The following is a 27,136-nucleotide window of genomic DNA, read 5'->3' as shown; positions in this document are numbered from 1 at the left end:
GGGGGACTCTTCCTGGAGAGGGAGAGGAGGGAAGGGTTGAGGGCAGGGGAGGGACTAGGCTATATAAGGACTATATTTTCCAAACCAAAAATCAGAATTGGTAAGAGTATACTTGCAAGGGCCATGGGATTGCGGGGGGGGGGGGTAGGGATTGAAGTCAAGCCTGTCCCAGAATAATGCAAATTCTGAGGCCCCCACTCCAGTCATCCAAATATAACCCTGGAGGAGAGAAAAAAAACCCAGTCTGTCCCCTCCCCCCAATGCTCTCTTCCCTTCACTTGGCCTCTGTCTCTGCTTATCTGATACAGTAGGTTATGGTGAGCCAGGGAGGGTCTTTAGGCTCTCCAGGGGCGAGGTTCTCCCAATCCTTAGTCTGGGCTGCAAACTGAGTCCGCGGAGGCTGTAAATGAACTTGGAGAAGTGGAGGGCAGAGGCTAGAATCAGGGGAAACATGGAGGGACCAGCCAAAAGGACCAAAGGCAGAGGGGCCTCTCCTGTCTGCCACACTTCCCCAGACCCTGGCCTCCTGCCCACTGTCCCCCTAGCATTCCTACCCTCACCTGGACCCAGCCTGGGGCTTTGACGTGAGTTAGCAGGGGCTGTCCGTGTCCATGGATGCCCAGCCAGTGTATCAGATGGGGCAAAACCCCTAGGAGGTGACCAGGGAGGAGAGGCTGCTGGAGCTGGAAGCTGCCTTAGGCACGATGACCTCTTTGCAGGGGCGCTCTCTCCAGCTTGTATAACACAGCTCCTGCCAAGGTTGGTATAGAAAGGCACAGAGCCCACAGCGGGCTGGGGAAGGCCGCTGAAAAGGCAGCTTAAGGGCTTCCTGCTGGGTGAGAGGGATTAGGGGCCTGTGGGGAGGGAGCCAGGCAGCAAGAAAGGCACTGGCCCAAAGCCAGAGCCCCTTGGCTATAGGCCCTCTGGGATGAGGATCCCCAGGGTGTCTAGCGGGCTGGGGTCAGCGCTCTCCACCTGGATGAGGTGCTGGGAGAATAGGGATTCAGCCAGGGCAACATACTGGGATGAGGAGATTCCATGGAGCCCCCAAAAGGAAGGGAGGAAGGAAGGTTAGCCAACACTCCTGGATGAACTAGCACACTTTTAGTCAGAAGGGGGAAGGAGGGACCGAATGGACTACCCAGCTATTTTGTCCCTTGTCCCCTCCTGGGCTGCCTCCCACATGCAAGGTTTCATCTCAGAGGCTCCCAAGCTAGGAGGGGACAGCTCTCTGCTTCTCAGGACCTCCAATGTGGAAGAGAATGAAGGGGCCCCACATGGTCTGAAGTTCCCACAGGAGCATGGATTTAGGGGAAGAGCCCAGGAGGGGCTCTTGTCACCTAGAGACCCTGGGCAGAGGCCTGGATGGGGACAACTAGGGCTGGTCTCACCCTGGCCCTGGGCTCCACTGTCTAATGTGTGAGTTGGGATCTTGGAGGCCACACTGTGTGGGGGAAAAGACCTGTTCCACTTGTGCTTCTTGTCCGAGAGCTGACACATGCATTCTGGAAACTGTAAAGTGCTATATAAATGTGAAGTACCCAGACCCCATCATCCCTGGAGTGTGTGTGTGTGTGTGTGTGTGTGTGTGTGTGTGTGTGTGTGTGTAAAAGGATGGATGTTCCCAGGAAGGGGTGGGAACACATCGAGAACTGGGGACTGCCAAGCCAGGTGCTTTGCATGTCTATAACCTCAAAAGAACTTTAAGAACATTGTATTATTGTTGCCCCCATTTTATAGATGAGAATACTGAGGCTTATAAGGTAATGCAATTTCACATCCAAGTTTATAGAAGTTTATAAAATGGTGCATCCAAATTAGAAGGCAAGATTCTCTGGTCTTTAAAAGGTTACCTGGCCCCAGGGTTCCTACGTTTAGAGGATTTCTTCAGAGGTTTGGATCCTTCTCCTCCCTGGTTGGGCTCAGGCTTAGATCCCCAAGACCTTTCCCACTCCCACTCCAGAACAAGACCTTGAGAAGGCTGGAAAAGGGGATGAAGTCTGAAACAGGGCCCAGCTGACCAGATAAGGTACACGTGGCTACCAGGGCTATTTTCTGGGAAGGGGCTCCCGCAATGGGTACTTCAAGCTCAGGGCATCCCTGGATCAGAGCTGCCCTGTCTCCCAACTCAGCTGGGCCAGCCCCCTTCTTTGTGCTCGGTTTTTTCCCACAGCCCCGCAAGGGGGGTGCTGGGATCCCAGGCCCACCCCCTCCTGCTGGGCAGCACCCCATCAAGCCCCACCATAAAAAGCTCGGCCGTGGAGGAGGAGGGGGTGTCCTTACTCGGAGAAGCCATCGGTGCCCTTCTCCCTTTCTGGGGAACAAGAAGCTTGCTAATGGCTTGGGCCCCTTCCCCAGCCCCTGGCCCCAGCCCTGGCTCCCCCAGACAAAAAGCTGCTTTACATGAGAAGAGCAGGCTGGCCTGGCCTTCCCCGGGCACTCAAAGAGGCGGTAGCCCCTGACAGCCGAGAGACTGCCCCTTCCCCCACTCCGAGGCCTCGTTTAGTTGCAATTAGCAATTCTTTGCAACCCACGGGGCTGAGGGGGGACGAGCCCCTCACCTCCCAAACCCGGCCTCCACGCCTGGGCTCCCTTCCCCTCCTCCCTCCCCACCAGTCTCCTCCTCGCTGCCCCACCCCCAGCTCACGGCTAGTCTGTCGGCTTCCTTAGAGTTCTCCAAGGAACCCAGCAACCAGAGGGGCGCCTCGGGGCGGGACAGGGTTTGCGAGGGCTGGAGGACCCCTTCCTCAACCCACACGGCCCCTTGCCTCCTCTCTTCCCACTTGCCACCCCTCTCCGAGTCAGGCTTACATCTTGGATCAGTAGGAGGGGTGAGAGATGGAAGGAAGAGATTTTAGGACCGGGAGAGTGTGAGCTGGTGGCGTAGGGCACAGGGTGCTGAGGGAGGGGAGGAGGCCCTGGCTCCAGGAAAGTCTTCCCTGGTTGGCCTGACCCTTGACACTGCAGTGGGCTCCCCCTTTCACTCAGGGCACCGCCGTGTAGGGCTGGGAGCCCAGAGCCTGGACTCACCTCCAGCCAGGCAGTGGGAAGATGGTGCCATCTGGAAAATGAAAGGGGAGAAAAAGAATTTCAGGGCCCTTTTCTAGGCTCACACAAATCCACTGCTTGGTGTCCGGTCCCTGTGAAGGGTGGGGTTGGGGTACGAGTGAGGGAATGGGGGGAGAGAGGTCTCCAAGCCTTTTAGCCCCATTAGTAGTTTCTTCCAGGGTAACTGCTTTCTGCCCAAGTCTCTGGTAGTCTCTTCCTGACGCCACCAGGGGGAGCCCTAGGCACAGTGGGCGCTCCAGACTGGGGAGAGGTGGTGATGTCCTGCTGGGTCTGCACTAGAAGGCCTGTCCTTCCCTGAACCTACAGGACCTTTCCTCCTCCTTGGATGGAGAGTGAGAATCCCTGGAAGAGAAGACTGATCCTCTACGGGAATTCTGCTTCCGGCTTTAAAGAGTATGTGGAGGGTGGGACAAGATACCAATATTGTGGTTCAGATGGTGATCAAGGGACAAGGCCAGGTAAAGGGACTGAGGCTCCCCTGGGGTTCTCAGCTCTCAGTGCAGCTGCTTTGGAGGAGTCCAGGATTTCTGGCTGGTGTGGTCTTTTAGAGGTCTCCAGGATTTAAGAAAGCAATAGGACAGGGGTGACTTAGACGCAGAGCCCAAGGTTTGCAGCAGAGATGAGCTGGGTTGTTTTGGGGCTCCTCCATTTTAAGTACTGATATTACACCACCCACACAAATGTGTGGGGAGGGCACGGTTTAGGCTTGGGAAATAAGAAAGAAAAATCTGGCCCCTTTTACCAACCTTCAGTGGACTCTCAAAACTCCTATCCTTGGAGCCTGGTCTCGCATCACAACCAGGGAGGAAACTGTAGACAGAGGCGCCAGGTGGTTCTAGGGAAGGAATCACTTAGGATTATTTCCTGTGGAATTTGCACGTAGGCCCCTTTCCCATTCGAATCCCCCAACTTCTGTTTGCGGCAGGGGGTGGGGGGGGGGGGGGGGGAGAGTGCCCCATAAGTGAAGAAGAGATGTGAGTTCCCACTCAGAGCTGAAGGGCCCAAAGGAGTAAACAGACCAAAAGATAGGAAAGCTGGGTCCTTGCCCCCAGGGGAGGAAGGCAGGGTCAGCCCCTCCAGAATCTGTCCAGGAGATTCACTGGGAGGCCTGAAACCCAGATTCCTCCGAAGGGCTGGGGGAGGTGAAACGTCGGGACACCTGGGGTCTTGCCTCTTCTTGCTGCTGAGGTGCTTGGGTCTCTGGACCTGAGAAGCCTGTGAGGTCCTCCTGGCCACCCACTGCCCCTGGGAGGAGGAAAACATTTAAGGGAGGTCAAGTGTTGGGATCTCTGGGCAGGAAGCCTTTGCGAGCCAAGCCGGAGGCAGGAAATGCTCCCCAAGAGTTATCCTCCCACAGCGACCTCCTCTGAGGAGTCGGGTCACTGCACTCCCCTCGGGGAGCAGCAAGGCGGAGGGTGGCAGACCTGCCATTCGCTGCCCCGCCCCCTTCCTCCCCCCACCCTGCCAGAGCCTCCCTGCTGGCCATTTCCCCAGTCCCCACAGGCCCTCCTCAGCTTTCAGTTTTTGGAGCTCCATGCTGCCAAGAATCTTGGCCCCACAAAGCCCCTCCCCACCCCCACCCCCAAGTCGGAGGTCCACTGGCCTTGGCTCCCCCAGGAGCACTAGATGTCCCAGCCTCCCTGGTAGACTTGGGGTTCCCTCTGCTTTGCTGCTTTGGCACTTGCTGTCCCCACTGCTTCTCTCTGCGGGGCGGAATCCTGCACACCTCTGGAATTGTCACTCTGTGCTGGAAGCCTCCCTGGGTTCCTATACCACCTTGATCTCACTTCTCAGAACACACACCGCGTTTTCGCTTGGTTTTGAATTATTTGAGATCTTGTCTGTCTGTCTGTCTTTCCACTGGGCTGAGAGATCTTATAACTCTGCCCTACAGAAACAGAAAGTGAGCTGGCTATACCATTTGAAGTGTTCTTGTAACTGTGTTAAAAAGTAAAAGAAGGACGCCTGGGTGGCTCAGTCAGTTAAGTCTCCGACTGACCCGGGTTATGATCTCACAGTTCGTGGGTTCGAGCCCCAAGTTGGGCTCTGTGTGGACAGCTCAGAGCCTGGAGCCTGCTTCAGATTCTGTGTCTCCTGTTCTCTCAGTCCCTCCCTGGCTCTTGCTCTCTCTTTCTCTCTCAAAAATAAATAAACATTAAAAAAAAAAAAAGTAAAAGAAACAGGTGATGTTAATTTTGGTATATTTTATTTAGCTCAATATATAAAAAAATCACTTCTATATGTAATCCATATAATAATTTTTGTAAAATATTTATTTATTTATTTAGAGACAGAGACAGAGACAGAGAGCACATGAGCAGGGAAAGCACAGAGAGAGAGAGGGAGAGAGAGAATCCCAAGCAGGCTTCATACTGTCAGCTCAGAGCCCAACACGGGACTCAAACTCATGAACCGTGAGATCATGATCTGAGCCCAAATCAAGAGTCGGATGTTTAACTGACCGAGCCACCCAAGCACCCCTCGATATAATTATTAATGCTATATTGTATATATGTATTTTTTTTTTCAAAGTAAGTCTTTGGAATTCAGTGTGTATTTTACACTTATAGCACATCTCAATTTAGATGAGTCGTGTGCTCAGTAGTCATGCGGTTAGTGTTACCATATTGGACAGTGAAGCTCTAATCAGAGATGGAGCCCCATGTCTGTACTAAAAGTAGAGATAGCATGTTGTTTAAGAAGCCCAGTTGTTTGAACCAGACTTCTTGGTTGAATATTGGCTCAGCCACTAGCTGTGTGACCTTAGACCAGTCCCTTAACCATTCTGTGCCTTAATTGTCTCATCTGTAAAATGGGCCTAACAAGCCTTATAGGTTATTGTGAAGAGTATGTAAGTGCTTAGGACAACATGTGGCACATAGTAGTATTTGCTCAATCAAGGCTGGCTGTCTGGATCTCTGCATGATGAGAACCTTGGCCCCAAACAATTGTTAGCTGAGACACTGAATGAAAGAAATAGTCCTTTGCCCTGCAGCAGAATGAAGCAGAAGAAGCTGGTTGGGGTGAGTGAGTTTTGTCTGGAGAAATTGGAACAGGACTGGAGAAGAGAAGGCTGTGGGTGGCTGGCAGAAGGCCCTTCAGAGGGCCAGACGGAGGTTTATAGCTGTGCTGCCATGGAATTTGGAAACAGTAACAGAGCAGCATAAGGCCAATATGATTCATTGCTGAAATGAAGCTTCTGGGGTTCTAAGAAGGGAGGTCTAGAGCTCTGAAGCCTTCAAAGAGCAGGGTGAGGTTTAGAAAACCAGCCAGCAGTGGGTGATGGGGAGCTTGCTGAGTGCTTGGAGAAAGGGACTAGTTAGGGCAACTAGTCAGGCCCACCCCTCCTGCAGGTACCCTCCCTCCCTGGCGTCTGGCCTCTAGAAGGCTGCAGTTAACGGCTGCGGGCTGCATTTTGAGGCCACAGCGCCCTCTGCTGGATTTGGGGGACCTGGGGCAGCAGCAAGAGTAAATGGTACTGGAATTTAGGGGAAGGGGTGACAAAACGCTGTGCGCGCCAAGTTCTGTACCAGATAGAGTCCTTCCTGATCCCCAGATACCCCCCAGGAGATCACACAATCAGAATCCCTTGACGAGGACGGAGGAAGTTTATGGAAAATGATCAACTTCTGGGACACCTGAGGGGGCTCAGTCGGTTGAGCGTCCCACTTTGGCTCAGGTCATAATCTCGAGGTTTGTGAGTTCAAGCCCCACATCCGGCTGCTGTCAGCCTGTAGCCCGGACCCCGCTTCCCATCCTCTGTCCCCCTCTCTCTTCCCCTCCCCGCTTGCGCTCTTTCAAAAATAAATAAACATTAAGAGAGAGAGAGAGAGAGAGAGAGAGAGCAACTTCTGAACCTCTGAATTGTAAGTGTCCGTCCTTTATTTGCTCAGTTGGTATAAATGTGTACTATATTAATTTCTAGGGCTGGGAGTTAGAGGCAAGTAATAGTAATAGTAATAATAATAATAATAGAGGCAAATAATAGTAATCATCACAATAAAATTAATAATAATAATATTGCTTTTGCAGCTAATGCTTATATAGCCCTACTATGTGCCAGGTGCTATTCTTTGACACAGCTGACAGACAGCGGAGCCAGACGGAACTGAGCAGCATAAGGCTCACCATAAGTCTGACACCAGTGTGTTTACTGAAACTCCATGAGATCTACTGCTTCTCAGAAATAATCAAGACTAGTTTTCTCCTTTATGTGAGATATAGTGAGGCCAAGCGCTTCAGGTATCTGGACGTTCCTCTTTTGGTTTCTGATTCTTTGACGACTGCTAAATAATTTTGGAGAAATTTGAGTTAACATTTATTGATTTGTTGTGCACTAAATGTATGCCAACCACTGTGCTAAGCCCACTGTTGGATTATCTCACTGAAGCCCCACAATTGCCCTATGAGGTGACTACTGTTATCTCCCCCCTTTTACAGATGGGGAAGTGTGTTAGTTTTCTATTGCTATAAAACAAATCACGTCAGGGGTGCCTGGCTGGCTTAGTCAGTAGAGCATCTGACTCTTGATCTCGGGCTTGTGAGTTCAAGCCCCACATTGGGTGTGGAGATTTCTTAAAAACAAAATCTTACCATTTTAACAACAACAACAAAAAAAAACCCCCTGCAAACCTCATGGCTTAAAACAACACACATTTAGGGGTGCCTGTGTTGCTCAGTTGGTTGAGCATCTGACTTCGGCTCAAGTCATGATCTCGCAGTTGACGAGTTTGAGCCCCGCACCAGGCTCTGTGCTGACAGCTCAGAGCCTGGAGCCTGCTTCAGATTCTGTGTCTCTCCGTGCCTCTCTCTCTGCCCCTTCCCCGCTCATGCTCTGTCTCTCGCTGTCTCAAAAATAAACACTAAACAACAACAACAACAACAACAACACACATTTATTATCTTATAGTTCCTATGGGTTAGAAGTCCAGACATGGTTTATTGGGCCAAGGTCTCACAAGACAGCAGTCAAGATGTCTGCTGAATTGTTTTCTCATCTGGAGGTTTCACTGGAGAAGAGCCTGTTTCCAAATTCGATCAGATTGTTGGCAAAATTCATTTCCTCCAGGGTACAGTATCGAGGGGCCCGCTTCTTGCTGGCTGCTGGCTGCAAGCCACATGGGCTTTCCCAATGTATCAGTCAGTGTCTTCCAGAGAAATAGCACCAGTAGGATGTGTGTGTGTATGTATGTGCATGTGTGTGTATAAAGGCATTTATTCCAAGAAATTGGCTTACATAATTGTGGGGGCTGGCAAGTCTGAAATCCATAGGACAGACTGGCAAACTAGAAACTCTCAGACGGGAGCTGATGCTGTAGTCTTGATGCAGAATTTCTTCTTTATTCCTCAGGAAAACTGGTTTCATTTTTAAGGATTTTCAACTGATTGGATGAAGCCCACCCAAATTACCGAGGTTAATCTTTACTTAAAGTCAACTGCTTGTTGGTATTAACCGCACCTACAATTTACCTCCATAGCAACACCTAGATATGCATGTGATTGAGTAACTGGGGACTATGGAGCCTAACCAAGCTGACACATAACACTCACCATCACACCTAACGTGACTGCTTGCTTCACCAAGCCAGCAAAGAGCGTGGGTTGGCTAACAAGAAGTCATTTTGTATGATGTAATCAACCACGGGAGTGACATCTCATCCCCTTTGCCATATTCTAAAAATTTTTTTTTCAACGTTTATTTTTGGGACAGAGAGAGACAGAGCATGAACGGGGGAGGGGCAGAGAGAGAGGGAGACACAGAATCAGAAACAGGCTCCAGGCTCTGAGCCATCAGCCCAGAGCCTGATGCGAGCCTGACGCGGGGCTTGAACTCACGGACCACGAGATCGTGACCTGGCTGAAGTCGGACGCTTAACCGACTGCGCCACCCAGGCGCCCCCCTTTGCCATATTCTATAAAGTAAGAAGCAAGTCTTGGGTTCTGTCCACGATTAAGGGAAGAGGATCACACAAGGGTGTGAACATGAGGAGGTGATCTTAGAATCTGTCCACCATGGAAGCTAAGGCTCACCGAGGTTAGGGGAAAGGCCCAGCATAAGGCAGTGGTAAAGCTGGTGGCCTGTAAACCAGAAGCTACCCTGCTCTGCTCTTTGCTGGTTCCGTTTCCATGTGCTAGCCCAGATGATGTGCCCGGGTTCCTAGCTTTGCCACATACTCTTTCCACAAAGAACTTGGCCTCTCGTATGTTTAACCATCACATACAGGCTGAGGATGCCAAATCTGGGCCTCCCGGCTCCGGACTGTCGGATTCTCATCTGCCTGTATTTCCACTTGGGTGTCGGCATGTCTCAAACAGTGTGGTGGAAAGACCCTGGTCTGGTCTCAGCCTTGGCTCAGCCGCCAGCTCTTTGAGGACGCTGGCAAATCCCTGGACCTCTGCCTCTCAGTTTCCTGGACTCCTCCCTTCTCACACCCCCAATTACTCTCTCTCCATTTACTGTCTCTCTCACATCTGGCCACCATGCTCCAGCCTCACTGCCTTTCAGTGAAAACCCTGGAGAGGCTCTCTGCTTCCACCATCTCCTTCCAATCCATTATGCTCAGCAGCTGGCATGATCACGTCCCGTCCTGAAAACTTTTCAATGACTTTCCCCTGCTCTTGGCATCAACAGTGAGCTCCTCAGTCTGACCTACCAGTCCCTGGGTGGTAGGCTCTGGTTCGTATCTCCACCCACTTTCCTGGCCACGCAGTTCCACGAAAGCAGAGACTATGCAGCCCTGTGGCCCTAGCACCTAGCTAATCACAGCTAGGTGATAAATTACAGAAATTATGTATGAAAGAGTAGGGTGAATCAGGCAACCCTTAAGGTTCTGTTTGTGATTCTTTTCTTCTTCTTCTTCTTCTTTTTTTTTAAGTTTATTTATTTTGAGAGAGACAGAGAATGAGAGAGAGAGAGAGAGAGAGAGAGAGAGAGAGAGAGAAAGCTAGGGAGGGGCAGAGAAAGAGGGGGACAGAGGATTCAAAGCGGGCTCTGTGCTTACAGTAGAGAGGCTGATGCGGGGCTCGAACTCATGAATTGAACCATAAGATCATGACCTGAGCTGAAACCAAGAGTCGGACACTTAACTGACTGAGCCACCCAAGGGCCCCTGTTTGTGATTCTTCTAATCTGTCTGCTTCATCGAATAACACTAATCTCAAGTAGCCAGGTGTTACTGTAAATAGATTTTACTGGATCCCCAAAGGGGCCACACTAGGCCTTATTGCCATTTCTGTGACTTTGTTTCTATTCTTTTAGTGATGACGCTACAAATTACATCTTATATTTACATATAGGGCATGTTGTTTGGGCCCGTCTCCTGAAAGTTTCAGTGTGCATCAAAGTCTGAAGTTAATCAATACCTTTAAAAAAAAAATTTTTTTTTAATGTTTATTCATTTTTGAGGGACAGAGAGAGACAGAGCATGAGCGGGGAAGGGGCAGAGAGAGGGAGACACAGAATCCGAAGCAGGCTCCAGGCTCCGAGCTGTCAGCACAGAGCTCGATGCGGGGCTCGAACTCACGAACTGTGAGATCATGACCTGAGCTGAAGTCGGATGCTCAACAGACTGAGCCACCCAGGCATCCCTAATCAATACCGTTACTTACCTTTCTCCTGGACCGTGGAATACTTTAATTTCATTTATCATTTATGTTGCACATATATATATTTTTAAATTTACATCCAAGTTAGTTAGCATACAGTGCAACAACGATTTCAGGAGTAGATTCCTTAAGCTCCTTACCCATTTAGCCCATCCCCCCTCCCACAACCTCTCCAGTAACCCTCTGTTTGTTCTCTATATTTCAGAGTCTCTTCTGTTTTGTCCCCCTCCCTGTTTTTATATTATTTTTGCTTCCCTTCCCTTATGTTCATCTGTTTTGTATCTTAAATTCCTCATAGGAGTGAAGTCATATGATACTTGTCTTTCTCTGACTAATTTCACTTAGCATGATACCCTCCAGTTCCATCCATGTAGCTGCAAAGGGCAAGATTTCATTCTTTTTGATTGCCGAGTAATACTCCCTTGTATATATATACCACATCTTCTTTATCCATTCACCCGTCGATGGACATTTGGGCTCTTTCCATACTTTGGCTATTGTCGACAGTGCTGCTATCAACATTGGGGTGCATGTGCCCCTTTGAAACAGCACACCTGTGTCCCTTGGGTAAATACATAGTAGTGCAACGGATGGGTCATAGGATAGTTCTATTTTTAATTTTTTGAGGACCCTCCATACTCTTTTTTCCAGAGTGGCTGCACCAGTTTGCATTCCCACCAGCAGCACAAAAGGGATCCTCTTTCTCCACATCCTTGCCAACATCTGTTGTTGCCTGAGTTGTTAATTTTAGCCATTCTGACTGGTGGAAGGTGGTATCTCATTTGTACTTCCCTGTATTTAATTTGTATTTCCCTGATGATTTATTTTTTTATTTTTTAAAAGATTTTATTTTTAAGTAATCTCTACACCCAACGTGGCGCTCAAATTTATAACCCCAAGATCAAGAGTGGCACGCTCTACCGACTGAGCCAGCCAGGCCCCCTATGTTGTACATTTTAAATTCTCCTTTTTAACCTCACTGGGCCTTAGTATTATTGTTTACCCCGTCAATGCTTTTTTCGATTATGTACATATCTTTTCACTTTTTTAAGATTTTTATTTTTTTATTGAGATATCATTCACCCCTTAATTAATTAATTAATTAATGTTTTGAGAGACCGCACACAAGTGGGGGAGGGGCAGAGAGAGGGGGAGACACAGAATCCGAAGCAGGCTCCAGGTTGCAAGCTGTCAGCACAGAGCCCAACGTGGGGCTTGGACCCAAGAACCTTGATATCATGACCTGAGCTGAAGTCACTTAACCGACTGACACACTGAGAAGCCCCTCATTCACCATTTTAAATGTGCAACTCAGTGGTTTTTAGCATATTCACACAATTGTACAACCGTCACTGCTATCTAATTCCATAATATTTTTGTCTCCCCAAAATGAAATCCTGTACTCCTTAGCAGTCATTCCCCACTCTTTTCTTCCTGTAGACCCTGGCAACCACTAACCTACCTTCTGTCTGTCTCTGTGGATTTGCTGGAATCACATAATATGTGGCCTTTTGTGTTTGGCTTCTTTCATTGAATATAATGTTGTCAAGATTCATCCACGTCATAACATGTATCAATACTTAATTCTTTTTGTGACCGATTCCATTGTATGGACAGACCACTATTTGGTTACGAATTCATCAGCTTATGGACATTTGGGTTTTCACTTTTTGGTTATTATGAAAAATGCCGCGATGAACGTTCATGTGCAAGTCTTCACTCCTTGCGTCTCGGACCTTCCATGTTTGATCACTTCTGTCTGAATTGCATCCTTTAGAATTTCCTTCTGTGAAGCTCTGCTAATGGCAAATTTTCTTAGTTTTTGCTTGTTTGAAAATTTACTCTTGATCTCTCGGTCAGAAGTTACTTATTATTTTTTTTTTTAAGTAATCTCTATGCCCAATGTGGGGCTCGAACTCAGGACGCCAAGATCAAAAGTCGTGTGCTCCAACTGAGCCGGCCAGGTGCCCTAGAAATTATTTTCTTTCAGCATGTTCAAGATATCATTCCACTGTCTTTTAGTTTCCATTACTGCTGGTGAGAAGGCTGCTCTTAAGATTTTCTTTCTTTCTTTGTCATTCTAAAGTTTCACTGTGATATATCTACATGTGCATTCTATTCTATTTGCTCTGCTTGGGATTCTCTGGGCTTTCAGGACTTGTGGATTGATGCCTCATCAGTACTGGAAAATTCTTTGGCATTATCTTTCAAATCTCGCCCTTGCCACATTCTCTTGTCATTTCCTTCTAGAACTCAGATCAAGTTTTGTTAAACATTTTCAATGTATCCTCCAAGTCTCTCAACATCTTTTCTCATTTCGCCCCTCTTTTCTGCATTCTGGGTCACTTCTGCTCCATATTCTAATGCCTTTCTGGGATCCCACTCTCTCTTAGGCTTTGCCATGGAAATTTATAACTCTCTTGTCATATATTTGTGCTATTGTTAAGGAGATTTAAAAAATATTTTATAAAGCATTTGCAGTTGCTTTCAGTGGGAAGGTTGGTCTGAATAACTTAGCCCATCATTACTAGAAATGGAAGTCCCACTGGCCTCTTTATTCCCTCCACTTGGTATACGTTCTCCCTTCCCTGCTGACTCAAACTGGAGCCATTCCCCAAAGACGGCCTCCAGTTCCATGTCTTCCAGCAGCCCCGTTCTTTCCTGCCCCCTTAGAGCCTTCTTACCCCACAGCCAGAAGTGATTGTCTCCCATTCAGTGGCAGCACCTTGGGGCTTCTCCTGAATTGTTTACTTATCAGATAAATTTATGGATTGATTTGTGTCTCCTACACTAGATGACTGGCTCAGGAAATGCAGGAATTGCCCCACCACAGGCTCCAGATCCTGGCAAATCAGGGTGTGTAGTGGGGATGGGAGAAATTCAGGTTCAGAAGGTTTGAGGTAGTTTCTGATTCTGACCAGGCATCTGGGGGTGCATTCTAAGACTCCTCCCTCCATGGAGCACGTGGGTGGCTCACTTGGTTAAGCCTCCAACTCTTGGTTTCAGATCAAGTCACCATCTCACAGTTCCTGAGTTCGAGCCGCTTGCTTCGGGCTCCGCGCTGCCTGTGGAGAGTCTGCTTGGGTCTCTCTCTCTCTCCCTCTCTCTCTCTCCAAATAAATAAATAAACTTAAAAAAAAAAAGGACTCCTCCTACTAACTGCTTCATTAAACCCCTGTTGGCCCTTACACATCTCCTCCTCAGAGTTGGAGATTGATTGGAGAGGGAGCCTGGGGTCTGGAAACCAGGATCTGAGATCAACTTGGGGCGGGCCAGGAAACTCGAAGGTGACTGCATTCTCTCAGCACGTCAGTAGGTGGCAGCACACACATACTCATTTGCAGCCCTAGTAGCTGCTTGCACACTTCCGGGTCCACCGGGACCTAACTGGGCACTAGGAGTGTGGCTGCCCTAAGTTGGACATAACTTAAGTGCCAAAACAGGATACGGTAAAGAACGTCCCCTCCAACCCTCTCCCTGTTCCTTCTCCCCTTGGGTCCCCAGCTACAGCGATACCCACCACACTCCAGTCGAGTGTTTCCTGCCTGCTTAGTCTTTGCCCTTGCTGTACCTTCTGAAAGGCTCTCCCTTTCAATCAGCTCTTCTAACCATTCCCAGCTCAAAAAAAGTTTTTTGAATTGGTTACAATGATCTTAAACTTTATATATGATAACGAGAGCCAAGGAATGTATGAGAAAGAACAGAGTGAGGAAGGACTTGTGTGTGACTACCACAGTAGTGGTAGTCTTGGTAGGAAGGACTACCAAGTGTGAGAAGAGACCATGAAGGCTCTGTAATTAAATCGATACTGCATTGATATGGGAGTAGACAAATCGATCAGAAGATCAGAACGGAATAAGGAATCCAAAAATAAGTCCCACAATATATGAAATTCTAATATATAACATAGTGGGTGGTTTAGTTGATTGGGAAAAATATAAAAATGATTTCCCAATAGCATGCTTTCCAAATGGAAGAAAATAAAATAAGAGTTTCATCCTATATACAACAATGAGGCTTAGGTGGATTAAAATTTTAAATGTAAACAATAAATTCATCTCACAGCTAGTAGATAAGTTCTGGAGATCTAATGCACAATATAGTTATTATAGTAAGTGGTACTGTATTATAAACTTCAAAGTTGCTAAAAGAATAAATCTTAACTGTTCTCAACTCAAAGAAATGATAAGTATGTGATACGATAAGGTGTTAGCTAACATTGCTGTAGTAATCATATTGCATACATAAATGTATCAAAGCAACACACTGAATGCCTTAAATGGCATGTCTGTTATATCTCAGAAACATCATAAAATCTTGTATGAAAATCTAGGAGTCTGCATGCATGATGTAGAGTGAGAAAATATTGGGGCCCCTGGGTGGCTCAGTCAGTTAAGCATCTGACTTCATCTCAGGTCACAATCTCACAGTTCATGGGTTCGAGCTTCACATCAAGCTCTGTGCTGACAGCTCAGAGCCTGGAGCCTGCTTCAGATTCTGTCTCCCTCTCTCTCTGCCCCTCCCCAGCCCACTTGCACTCTCTCTCTCTAAAATAAATAAACATTTAAAAATTTTTTTAAAAAGAGTGAGAAAATATTAACCAAGATTGAAAAACCTGGAAGCTGTAATAGAAAAAAACAAATAGGGGTGCCTGGGTGGCTGTCTGTTAAGCGCCAACTCTTGATATCAGCTCAGGTCATGATCTCACAGTCTGTGGGTTCGAGTCCCACATCATTGGGCTCTGCGCTGATGGCACAGAGCCTGCTTGGGATTCTGTCTCTTCTCTCTGCTCCTATCCCACTTGTGCACATGTGTGCATGCTGTCTCTCTCTCTCAAAATAAATAAATAAACTTAACAAAGAAAAAAGAAAAAAAATAAATTGACTATGTAAAAGTTAAAAAGGAATCGTTTTGCAATTATATGTATAGCAAATCACCATGTCATATACCTTAAAATTATACAATGTTATGTGTCAATGATATCTCAATAAAGCTGGAAAAAAGTTAAAATGGTTTGGGGATGGGAAAATAGAACATAAGCACAGTTGTTAGGTAAACGGTAGATTTACTTATTTTTTTTCTTTTTTAATAAATATTTTTATTTGTCATTACTTTTGAGAGAGAGAGAGCACGCGTGCAAGTGGGGGAGGAGCAGAGAGAGAGACACACAGAATCCGAAGCAGGCTCTAGGCTCTGAGCTGTCAGCACAGAGCCTGATGCAGGACTTGAACTCGATAACTATGAGATCATGACCTGAGCCAAAGTCGGATGCTTAACCAACTGAGCCACCCAGGCGCCCCGGTAAATGGTAGATTTAGAAAAAAAACTGTAACACAAATGGCAAATCATGGGTTAATAGTTCCACTATGCAAAAAGATTTTACAAATCACAAGAAAAAGACAAACAACCCCATAGAAAAATGGCAAGGCCAAGAATAGGTAATTCATGGAAAAATAGTAATTTTTAAAAGACTCAGATTCACAAGTACACAGGGAAATGAAATATTAAGTAACAATAAGTTGTCACTTTGTACCCACCACACTGACCAAAATTAAAGGGAGCAAAGACACTTCCTGGCAGGAATATGGAGAAAGGTGCACTCTTGGGTATTATTGGACACTATTGAATGAAGGAGGTGGTGCAGCTTCCCTGGAAAATAACCCAGCAACATTTATTAAAATAAAAAAAACAAACAAACCCTCCTTTAACTGAGCAATCCCAGCCTTGGGAATTTGCCCCATGGAAACAGGACCACCCATACATAGGAAAGAGAATACAAAGATGATCAATGTAGCATTAGTTGCAAAGACACTGGAAACAATGAATGCCCATCAGTGAATGGTTGAATAAATGTCCATCAGCAAATGGTTGAGCAAATGGTGACATGGCCATACAATGGCATATTATGCAGTCTTTAAAACAAAAAAAAAATGAGAGCCGGTCCAATAGTCTTGGAGAACTTTTCACAAGGTATTGTTGAGTAAGATAAGCAAGGTGCAGGTGTGAATAATAAGATACTGTTTCTTTAAAACTAACAACAACAAGGGGTGCCTGGGTGGCTGAATCAGGGTTGAGCATCTGACTCTTGATTTCAGCTCAGGTCATGATCCCAAGGTTGTGAGACTGACCCTCATGTCGAGCCCCATATCGGCCCCACTTCCGGCTCCATGCTTAGCATGGAGCCTGCTTACGATTCTCTTTCCCAGTTCCTGAGTGGCTCAGTCGGTTAAGTGTTCGACTTCAGCTCATGTCAGGATCTCACATTTCCTGAGTTTCAGCCCCGAATTGGGCTCTCTGCTGTTAGTGTGGAGCACACTTCAGATCTTCTGTCCCCCTCTCTCCCTGCCCCTCCCCTCCACTCTCTCTCTCTCTCAAAACTAAATAAATATTTTAAAAAATGATTCTTCTCCCTCTCCCCCACTTGTGCACGTGTTTTCACTCTAAAATACAATTTTTAAATTTTGGAGACTGTGGGGGTGTTATCGCCATGTTCCTGTCTGTGGTCACCTAATCTTAGCGGATCCCTACAAGTAGTTACTTGAGTGACAAACCATGGCGTACTTCATGACTTACGTATTTATTACAGAGATTTATATGAACTTTGCATAAGAAAGATAATAAATTGATACTTTCTTTTCTCTTTCAACCTTTCCTCTCTGAGAAAAAGTTGCCAAGAGCAAGTCACAAACCATTCTGGTAGAAATGCTGAGCCAAGCTGGGACGGGTTACTTCCTCAACACTAAGAGAAGCCGACTCCGGGAGAAACTGACTCTCCTACGTTATGATCTGATTGTGAAAACAAAAGTCCTCTTTGTGGAACAGAAAAACATACACTCCCTCATAAACAATGGATTGAAAATGAATTTGATTTATAAATGAGAAGACTGAGGGCGGGATACTGATTCAGAAATTCTGCAGCGTGTAATAGAAGAAATGGCAGGGAACCACTGCCTCCTGTGATTTGAAGGCCACTGTGAAGGAAAACAATGTACTGAAAGTTTTTCATATTAGGACATATATCATTGCATCACATTCATTTATCTTTCTGGATATTTTCATAGCCCTTAATAAAAAATATTAAAATAAAAAAAGGAAATAAAACACAATTTTTAAAAATTGCTTTAAGGGACCCCGGGTGGCTCAGTCGGTTAAGCCTCCGACTCTTGGTTTCGCTCGGGTCATGATCTCGGGGTATTGTGCGTTCGAGGCCTGCATGGGGCTCTGTGCTGACAGCTCAGAGCCTGCTTGGGATTCTCTTTCCCTCTCTGCCTCTTTCCTGCTCCGGGGCATGCAGGCTCTCTCTGTGTCTATCTCTCAAAATAAATAAGTAAACTTAAAAAAATAAAACCACACCAAACTTGTGTGCATTAAAAAATTGTTTATGCTGATACGTGGAAAAAATAAGCAAAAATAAAGAGAAAAAAGAGGAAAAAATCTAGTTCAGATCTTCCATGTTCTTTCACATCATCCCCTGTAAAGGAGAGTTGGCCTCTTCAGAGTTGCACCCTGAACCCACACTGTGCCCCTTACAGGCTCCTTCCTATCCCTATACCTGACTGGTGGACATTGACAATTACATCTACTATCTGTCTCCTTCAATGTCTGGTTGGTCCCGGGGGTCACAGATCATTCTTACTAAATGTCCTAGCATGGTAATCCCCAGGTTAAATAGTCAAGAAGTCTCACTAAGTGATTGTTTCGTCACTCAGCCTGAAGAATCTGCAGAAGGAAAGAGGATGCCTTGGCCCCTTTCCTTGAAGAAATTCTTAGAACAGTTGGCCTCAAATATTCATGAGCATCAGAATCATGTTTTGGCAGGTGGGTGTGGTATTTTGATTTGGCAGAACTGGGGTGGGGCACTGTAATCTGCATTTTTAACAAGCACTCCCGTGTTATTCTGACCCCATTTTGAGAATCTCCTCTAAAGTCAAGATATGCATAGACAATTGATTTCATTTCCATTTAAATTCTCAGAGACATCTCAGACTTAGCAGGTCTAAAGTGCAACTCTTGGCCTGCTTAGTTGGTGGAGTGTGTGACTCTTGATCTTGAGGTTGTGGGTTTGAGGCCCACATGGGTGTAGAGATTACTTAAAAATAAAGTCTTAAAAAAAAAAAAAGTAAAGTGCAACTCTTGATACCCTCCCAAATTTTTCCACCACCCACACAACCTTCCCCATCTCAGCAAATGATTCCACATTCCACCTAGTTACTCACACCAGGAATCTTGAAGTCATTTGTTTTTTTATTTTATTTTATTTTATTTTATTTTATTTTATTTTAGGGAGAGAAAGAGCATGCAAGCAAGGGAAGGAGCAAAGGGAGAGAGAGACAATCTTTTTTAAAAAATATTTGTTTCATTTTGAGAGTGAGAGAGAGCCCGTGCACATGAGCACAGGGAAGGAGCAGAAAGAGACGGAGAGAGAAAAATCCCAAACAGTCTTTGCACTGACACAGCGTGGAACCTGACCCAGGGCTCAAACTCAGGACCATGAGATCATGACCTGAGCTGAAGTCAAGAATAAGACGCTTAACTGACTGATTCACCCAGGAATCCCATCACTCTCTCTTTTTAAAAGTTTATTTATTTATTTTGAGAGAGAGAGAGAGCACACTCTCACGCATGCTCCAATGAGTGGCGGAGGGGCAGAGAGAGAAGGAGAGAGAGAGTATCCTAAGCAGGTTCCGCACCATCAGCACAGAGCCTGATTTGGGGCTCAAACTCACCAACTGTGAGATCATGATCTGAGCCGAACTCAAGAGCTGGACGCTTAACTGACTGATTCACCCAGGTGCCCCCCCACCCTGCCCCGCCACCCTCTCCCTTTTAAAGTAAGCTCGATATCCAGTGTGGGGCTTGAACTCATGACCCCTGAGATCAGAGTCAAATGAGTCACATGCCCTACCAACTGAGCCAGCCAGGCACCCCTGAGGGATCTCTTGGAAATGTAAACAGGGTCACGTTGCTCCTCTTCTTCAAATCTATCAAAGCTTTCCCTCTGTGCAGAGTCCAGCTCCTCGCTGTGACTTCACGGCCCTCCTTGGTGAGTGGTTCCTGCCTCTCTTTCCACTTCACTTCTAAATCCTTTTCCCTACCCCTTGTGGTCCCTCTGACCTGGACTGACTACAGAACATGCAGGGCCCAGTGGAAAATGAAAATGCAGAGCACTTGCTCAAAAATTATTAAGAATTTCAAGATGTAACAGTTACACCAAGAATGGAGCATCAACCCGAGGGTGGAGCCTTTCCGAGTACAGAGCTTTGTGCTACAGGCCCTGCCTCTGCCTGGAACTGTCTGCCCCAGTTTATAATACCCAGCTCTCAGCTCAAATGTCACCTCTTCAGAATTGTCCGCTGAATTTAAAGTAACCTCACCCAGTTCCTCTCAATCATATCACATCACTGGGTATTATGATCTTTTCTGCACGTGGCCCTATCTGAAATGATCTCATTTGTTTACTTGTATATTTTCTGTGTCTCCCTGCTTCCCTCCGCGCCCCCCCCCCCCCCACCAGAAAAAAGAAACTCAATGAAGGACCTTTCCCGCCAGGTCACTTCTGTATCTCCAACACCCAGAGCAGGGCTGCTTCAAGACTAGGCACATGATAAATGTTCGGTGAATAAAACAAATGACTATGCTGAAGAATGCACTCCAGGAAGCTGGTGAAGCGTACTGGCCATCTACCACAGGGGCATCCTACAGCCAGCAGCGTTTTTGCTTTTGTTTTTTATTATTTTTTTTAAAGATTAAAAAAAATGTTCATTAAGTAAACTTTACTCCCACCGTGGGGCTCGAACTCACAATCCCAAGACCAAGAGTCGCATGCTTCACTGACTGAGCCAGCCAGGTGCCCCTATTTTTTTTTTATTTTTTTTATTTGAGTCGCATTTGAATTCCTTCAGGCATCCTTCCCACTGTTTTTTTTTTTTTTTTTTTTTTTTAATGTTTATTTTTTGAGACAGAGAGAGAAAGAGCACAAGCGAGGGAGGGGCAGAGAGAGAGGGAGACACAGAATCTGAAGAGGTTCCAGGCTCTGAGCTGTCAGCATGGAGCCTGAAGCTGGGCTTGAATTCACGAACCATCAGTTCATGACCTGAGTTCAAGTGGGATGCTTAACCAACTGAGCCACCCAGGTGCCCCTTCCCACTGTCTTAAATTCTATCCCAATTTACACACTTCAGTTCCTGTCTTTTCTGTGGTTGAGCAGGGATGAACACATCACTTTCGAATCTTTTTAGTTATGTGACCAAGAACAAATTACTTGATGTCTCTGAACCTTTCCTCTTCATCTGCCCAATGAGGACAATTGTTCTATCAGCTATTTGAATTGAGATTAAAGGAAATAACACCCATACATTGCATGTAAACACTAAAATGTGTATAAGTGCTGCTGTTACAAGTTTAAGAGAGGCAGTGGTGAAATGGGAAGGACACGGCATTCTGGTTCTAGCTCTTCACCTACTACATGTATGACCTTGGCCATGTGACACTACCTGCCTTAGCCTCCGTGTCATCTCCCACAAAATGGCTGTGTAAGCAGTGACAGCTATGTTACAGTATTGTTGGGATTATCAGAGAAGGTTCGAGAAGAAAGTAGGAGTTACTCTTACCTTTCCCTGAAAGAGCAGTGGGAAGGAGCCATTGGAAGAGCCCCGGGACAGTCCCTCGTGTAGCCAGCAGGGGTCTGCTCTCCCTCACATTGTACCCAGGACTCCTTGGGAGACACAGCTGGGTCCACAGGGCCCAAAGAGAGGCAGCTGTTGGTTTCACCATCCCAAATGCCTGTCTCCATAATGAGAAAGGAACAGAAATCTGATTTCACAGATAAGCAAGGCACCTCCCCCAACCATGCAAAAACAAACAAATAAATAAAATAGCTACCCTTTGTGCCTTCCAAAATGTGCGGGTTCCAGCTGATGGAGTTCAGGACATGCAACCCCCAAATATGGCACTGTGACATGTTGAATGTTTCAAGCTGAAGAAATTTAAGGAATCATAGATGCAGAAAGGGCTTTCTAACTCCCTGAAGCATGTCAGAAAACTGTCATGTGAGAAGTGCTCTCTCTATATCTGGAGAGAAGAAGCACCCTTATCTCTGAAGACTGAGGGATACAGGGAGGAATCTGAATGAACAGGCCTTGCTACATTTCTCCCAGTTTACTATATTGTTCTATCCTATCTTTCTACAGTTGGGTCCTCATTTCCTTATGAAGGCTCCCATGTCACTTAAAACTTATACTAAATAAATCTGTATGCTTTTCTCTTATTAGTCTGTCTTTGGTTACAGGAGTTCCAGTGGAGAACCTAAAAAGGTAGAGAAAAAGGTATTCTCCCTCTCCTACACAGCCTCTATCATTACTTACTGACCCTACACTCTTGCAGGCTGGGGCTTCATAGATCAGTCCCACTTTTGCTGCTTGGCTACCAGGAGTCTGACCTTGGGTGAGGGTGGGATTGGGGAGGTCTGGAGGAAAGGAGGGCCTTCTAAGACTGTCCCAGCTCCTTCCTCCTTTGCCTTCAGTGCCCCGCCCTTTTCCTGTTCCCATCAGCTTCAGCCTTCACAGTGCCGGCCTTTCCCTATGCTGGTTCCCACTGGACAAATGTCTAGTTTGGCATCTGGGAGTAGAGGTTTAGAGGTGGGACTCTTGACCCAGGCAGACCCAATTTGAATCCAGACTCCACCTCCTACTAGGAGTTTGACCTTGGGTAAATTCATAGAAGCCTCAGTTTCCTTACTTGGGAAATAGGAAAAAACCTAATCATAGTACCTACTTCATAGGGTGGCTGTGAGCACCAAATGAGATAATGCATGTGGAGTTATTAGCTTGCTGCAAGCACGGCACATAGTAAGCCCCACCCCAAAGGCTGCTAAATAGGGATAAACTTTCAAAATATCTAACAACTGTTCTCCTTGGCCAAGTATAGAAAAATCCGAGGGGCTGCTGGGTGGCTCAGTCGGTAAAGTGTCTGACTCTTGATTTCGGCTCAGGTCATGATCTCACAGTTCATGGGATTGAGCCCCGAGTAGTGCTCTGTACTGACAGCATGGAGTCTGCTTGGGATTCTCTCTCTCCCTCTCTAACCTCTCCCCTGCCCACAAACATCCTCTCTCTCTCTCAAAATAAATAAATAAACATTAAAAAAAATCTGAGTTATGTGATACTCTTTTCTATGTTGTCTTATCCCTGCAAGAAGTGAAAGAATAGAGAATTGGCTGGTATGGACCTTTTTTTCAATCACTAAATTGAATTTTTGGTTTTAATTGAAGTAATATTATTTCCATAGGCTAAAAAGTCAAACTATTCTGCATGACTTTTTATGAAAAAAGTCATCTCACCACTAATTATTATTTGGAGGCAGCTGCTTTCAACTCTTTTAGCTCTCTTCCTTATTTTTAATCATGCCTCTGTCCAATATTTCTTCATTCTAAATAATATGCTCATACTAATATTTCTTGATTTTTTTTCAAATGTAGACATTACCTATTGAGTTCCCATTATGGAAGAAGACTTATATCTCCCAAACTAGCCCCCTTTCCTTTCCTATACCCTCACTATATACTTTTGTTAAACATTTTTATTAGATCAATATTCAGGTTTTTTTTTTTGTTTGTTTGTTTGTTTTTAGAGAAAGAGAGGGTGCAAGTGAGCAAGGGGCAGAAAGAGAGAGAAAAGTGGGTCTCAAGCTCACTTGAAGTGGGGCTCCTGCTCACCAGAAGCAGGGTGCAAGCTCACCCAAGCAGGGCTCGAGCTCATCAGATGTGGAACTTGAACTCATGAACTGGGAGATCATGACCTGAGCTGAAGTCAGATGCTTAACAACTGAGCCAGCAGGCGCCCAATATTCAGTTTTTATATTACTGTGATTGTAGGTATTTTTCACAGTTAAGCCATGTTACAGAGTAGAATTACTATCTTTAATTTTTTTCCTTATAGGGGGTGCCTGACTGGCTCAGTCGGTGGAGTGTGTGACTCTTGATCTTGGGGTTGTGAGTTCAAGCCTCATGTTGGTGTGAAGATTGCTTAAAAAAATAAAACCTTAAAAAATTCTTTTTCCTTATAATATTTTCCCTTGAAGTTTTTTGTCTGTCTTTCTTTCTTTCCTTTTCTCTTTCCATGGTTTTCTATATTGTCACTGACTTCCCCTGTATACACTTTGGAGAAATGAAAATGTCCCTTTCAGATCCACTAGTATCCCAGCAATATTCTTTCTGGCTTGCCCCTTCTTGGGGCCTCTGTCCTCCTGTGTCCTCTTATTTTCATCTGGATTGTGTGTTTTTAGGCCTGCTGCACACTAGTCATCCTGGAGTGTCTCCACACGGTTACCCTGGGAATCCTTTCGCTTCTTCCTCAGGCTGGATTTGATTTCTGGACCTCAAGTCTCCCTCTTTATTGTTTTACTCCTTTGTTTTGCTGTAGAACTTCCCTTAGTGTCTTCCAGAGAAAGAGTCCGTGGAAAATAGATTTTTTTTTTTTTTTGAGAGCTTGCAGGTTGAAAAATGTCATTTTCCCCTTTTACAGTTGAGTAATGATTTGGGTGGATAAAGATTTTTTTTCTTTCCTTCTTTTTTGGGGGTAGGTGGGTGGGTGGATATAGATCTCTAGGTTCAAACTCTCCTCTCAGAATTTCTAGGGAATTACTCCTTAGTCTGGTGTTTTGGAGAGATCCAAGATCATTCCAATTCTCAATCCTTCATTTGTGACCTATTTTTCTTCTTTGGAAAGCTGTAAGACCTTCTCTTTATCCCATGTGTCCTGAAATTTCACAACGCTGTACCAGGCAGCAAGCTATTTTTCCATCCATTGTGCTGGGCCCTCTCAACTTGGACATTCAGGCTCTTAGAACCAGAAAATGTTATTTCTTCAATATGCTCTTCCTTCCTTTTTTCCCCCATTCTTTCTGGAAATTCTGCTATTCAGATGCTGGACTGACACTTACATTTTCTTCTCTGTTCTTTCCTATTTTTCTTCTCACCTATTCAAAAAAATCTTTCTTTAGTGCCTATTATGTGTCATTCATTATTCTAGGTGCTAGGGATATAGAAGGGAATAGAACTGGAAAAAAAAACCACCTCTGCTCTAATGGAGTTTACATTAAATATTAGAAAGTGTAACTACTATGGAGAAAAATAAAATTAGGGAAAGAGACCAGGATGTTCAGAACACTAAGCTCCGTGATTTTAAATAGGGTTATCAGGGAAGATCTTACTGAGAAACTAACATTTGAATAAAGCCCAGAGGATGAGGAGACAAACCACATGGATAAGTTATCTTGGGAAGAATGAGGCAAAAGGAACAACATATACATTAGCCTCTAAGTAGGGCAGACTGAGGCAGGAACAGGTCTGGATCAAGGTATAGCCAAGAAGCCAGTGTGCCCAGAGAGGAGGGGCAGAGAGGAATGACGTCTGAGAGGTGAGGTGATAGTGGTCCATGACAGGGAAAGCCACTGAATGGTTTCAGCAGAGGACTAATGTGCTCCAATTGACCTCGTAACCTTATCACCATGCTCCTTGGAAGACGGTAGGGGGTCAGGGTGGAGGCAGACACTTAGTTGCTATTGCAATGATGAGGGAGAAAGTAAAGATGGCTTGGACCAGGGTGTCTTTTTATTGTTTTCTGGGAGATTTCTGCTATTATTTCCTAACTCTTCTATTGAATCTTTCATTTCTGCTTAAAACATTTTAACTTTCAAAAGTTATTTCTTAATCTCTGAATATTCTTTTTTTCTCTTTTTGGCATCTGATGCTTCCTGATGTGGTCCCTTATTTCCTGGGGTAATATTATATTTCTGTGGCTATTGATTGCCATTCTTTTGATGGTTTCTTTTATTATTTCCATTATCTCTGGTCCCTCTGAATTCCCCTTCCTGTTTTTTGTTTTGCTTTGGGGTGGGGGTGTCTCTGTCTTACAGGTTCCCTTCAATGTCTGGTTATCTTTGGCTATCCATTCATACATAAGAGCTAAGTGGAAGCTCTGTGTGGATGGGGCTTCTGGAATGATGGACTTCTCTGCAGGATATCTGGGCTGGAACATGACCTTTATATGTTGGGGAGACCCCACCCCTACTCCCATTTTTTCCACCAAGTCTGACCACAATGTTAGCTTCTACCAACTCTTCTCACTTTCGGCATGGTACTTCTTTCCTTATCTGTGCCAGATATGTTAAAGTCTCTTTGTTCAGTCTTTCCGGAGGACAAAGGAATTTATAGAGTCCGTTTCCTAAACTGCCTTGTAACCAGTCCTGTTTTCAACTCTCTCATCTTGGTACCTGCTGATTCCAATTCCTGAACCTTTCTGGTATACCCTAGCGTTAGTCAACCAGTTTCCTTGGCTTCTCCACTCCAGTAATTTGTTTCTTCTATTCTACTAAAGCCATTTCCATTTAAATTTGTTTCTTCTATTCTACTAAAGCTATTTCCATTTAGCTATGCTTTCCGGCTTCCAAAATCTTTTCTTTTCTTTTCTTTTTTTTTTAAATCTTTTCTTTTTTAAAAGATTTTATTTTTAAGTAACCTCTACACCCAATGGGGGCTCAAACTTACAACCCCATGATCAAGAGTTGCATACTCTACATACTGAGCCTGTCAGGAACCCCTCCAGCTTCCAAACTGTTGTTTACATCTCTTGCCTGCTGTTGTTCCTTCTTCAGGCCTCCTTGTCCATGTGAGTTTACTGCCCTTCTCATCCTCTTATTGTCATTTTAGTGGGGTTGGGAGAGAGAGAAGGGGTGTATCTGATTCAACCTGCAACATTTTAACCCTCTAGTCTCTCTACAATATTTACATTCTGTGTTCTGCCTCTCCTTAGATAGAGAGTTCTTTTCGCAGCTTAAAATTGTAATTTGCTCGAACTGGGCTTGGGTGAGGCACAGGGTAACAAAGGAATGGAAGATACACATCCTTCTTCCAAAAACTTATATTCCACTTGACTCTCTCAGGGTCGGGAAGGGCTATTTTCCATTTTATGATTTATGTCAACTACTCTTTTCAAAAGCAGGGAAGTTTTCATGTCTCTCCTACATTTTGTGTATTTTGGCTAAGGGAGCTGGAGGCTGGGTGGGGTCCTCAGGAAAGCCATAGGATGGAAAAACCTGATTCATAACCCACACAAAGTCATTGCCGGTCATGGGCAGTAGAGATTACCAAATTTAATTTCCTTATTTTATAAAAAGGAAACTGAAACCCAGAGAGCTTTAGTTGATTTTGATCAACTTTGGTCTCCTTAAAACATATTTAATCTCTTAAAAATGCCAACTCTTGGGGCACCTGGGCGGCTCACTAGGTTGAGCATCCAACTCTTGGTTTCAGCTCAGGTCATGATCTCACAGTGTCATGATCTCACAGTTCATGGGATTGAGCCTCAAATCCGGCTCCAAGATAACCGCACAGAGCCTGCTTGGGGTTCTCTCTCTGCCCCTCCCCTGCTAGCCTGCACTTTCTTTCTCTCGTTCTCTCAGTATA

The 27,136-nt window shown here is 45.5% G+C and overlaps 1 protein-coding gene and 1 long non-coding RNA gene across 4 annotated transcripts in view; one reads left to right on the top strand and one right to left on the bottom strand.

Moving 5' to 3' along the window:
- LOC121045105 (uncharacterized) overlaps positions 1–17,495 on the top strand; it is a 100,488-nt gene extending 82,993 nt beyond the window's left edge. Inside the window, exons 3-4 of one of the 2 annotated variants that reach the window (XR_005797591.1) lie at positions 7,102–7,311; positions 17,342–17,495. This is a non-coding gene — a long non-coding RNA (uncharacterized LOC121045105). Of the gene's footprint in view, positions 1–7,101; positions 7,312–17,335 lie in introns of both variants that reach the window. The other variant, XR_005797590.1, reaches the window with a different exon arrangement.
- LOC121045103 (uncharacterized) overlaps positions 1–27,136 on the bottom strand; it is a 32,402-nt gene that overhangs the window by 4,587 nt on the left and 679 nt on the right. The window contains exons 2-5 of one of the 2 annotated variants that reach the window (XM_040497800.1): positions 21,285–21,456; positions 4,229–4,314; positions 3,816–3,904; positions 3,031–3,061 (exon numbers count right to left, since the gene is read on the bottom strand). In XM_040497800.1, the coding sequence (XP_040353734.1) occupies positions 3,031–3,061; positions 3,816–3,904; positions 4,229–4,314; positions 21,285–21,456 (378 nt within the window). The remainder of the gene's footprint in view (positions 1–3,030; positions 3,062–3,815; positions 3,905–4,228; positions 4,315–21,284; positions 21,457–27,136) is intronic. The other variant, XM_040497801.1, reaches the window with a different exon arrangement.

The sequence above is a fragment of the Herpailurus yagouaroundi genome, unplaced genomic scaffold (assembly GCF_014898765.1).
Source record: "Herpailurus yagouaroundi ecotype Mexico unplaced genomic scaffold, PumYag 189, whole genome shotgun sequence".
Classification (NCBI taxonomy): Eukaryota; Metazoa; Chordata; class Mammalia; order Carnivora; family Felidae; genus Herpailurus; species Herpailurus yagouaroundi.
The sequence above is the reverse complement of the archived record's forward strand: the minus strand, read 5'-3'. Positions and strand labels throughout refer to the sequence as shown.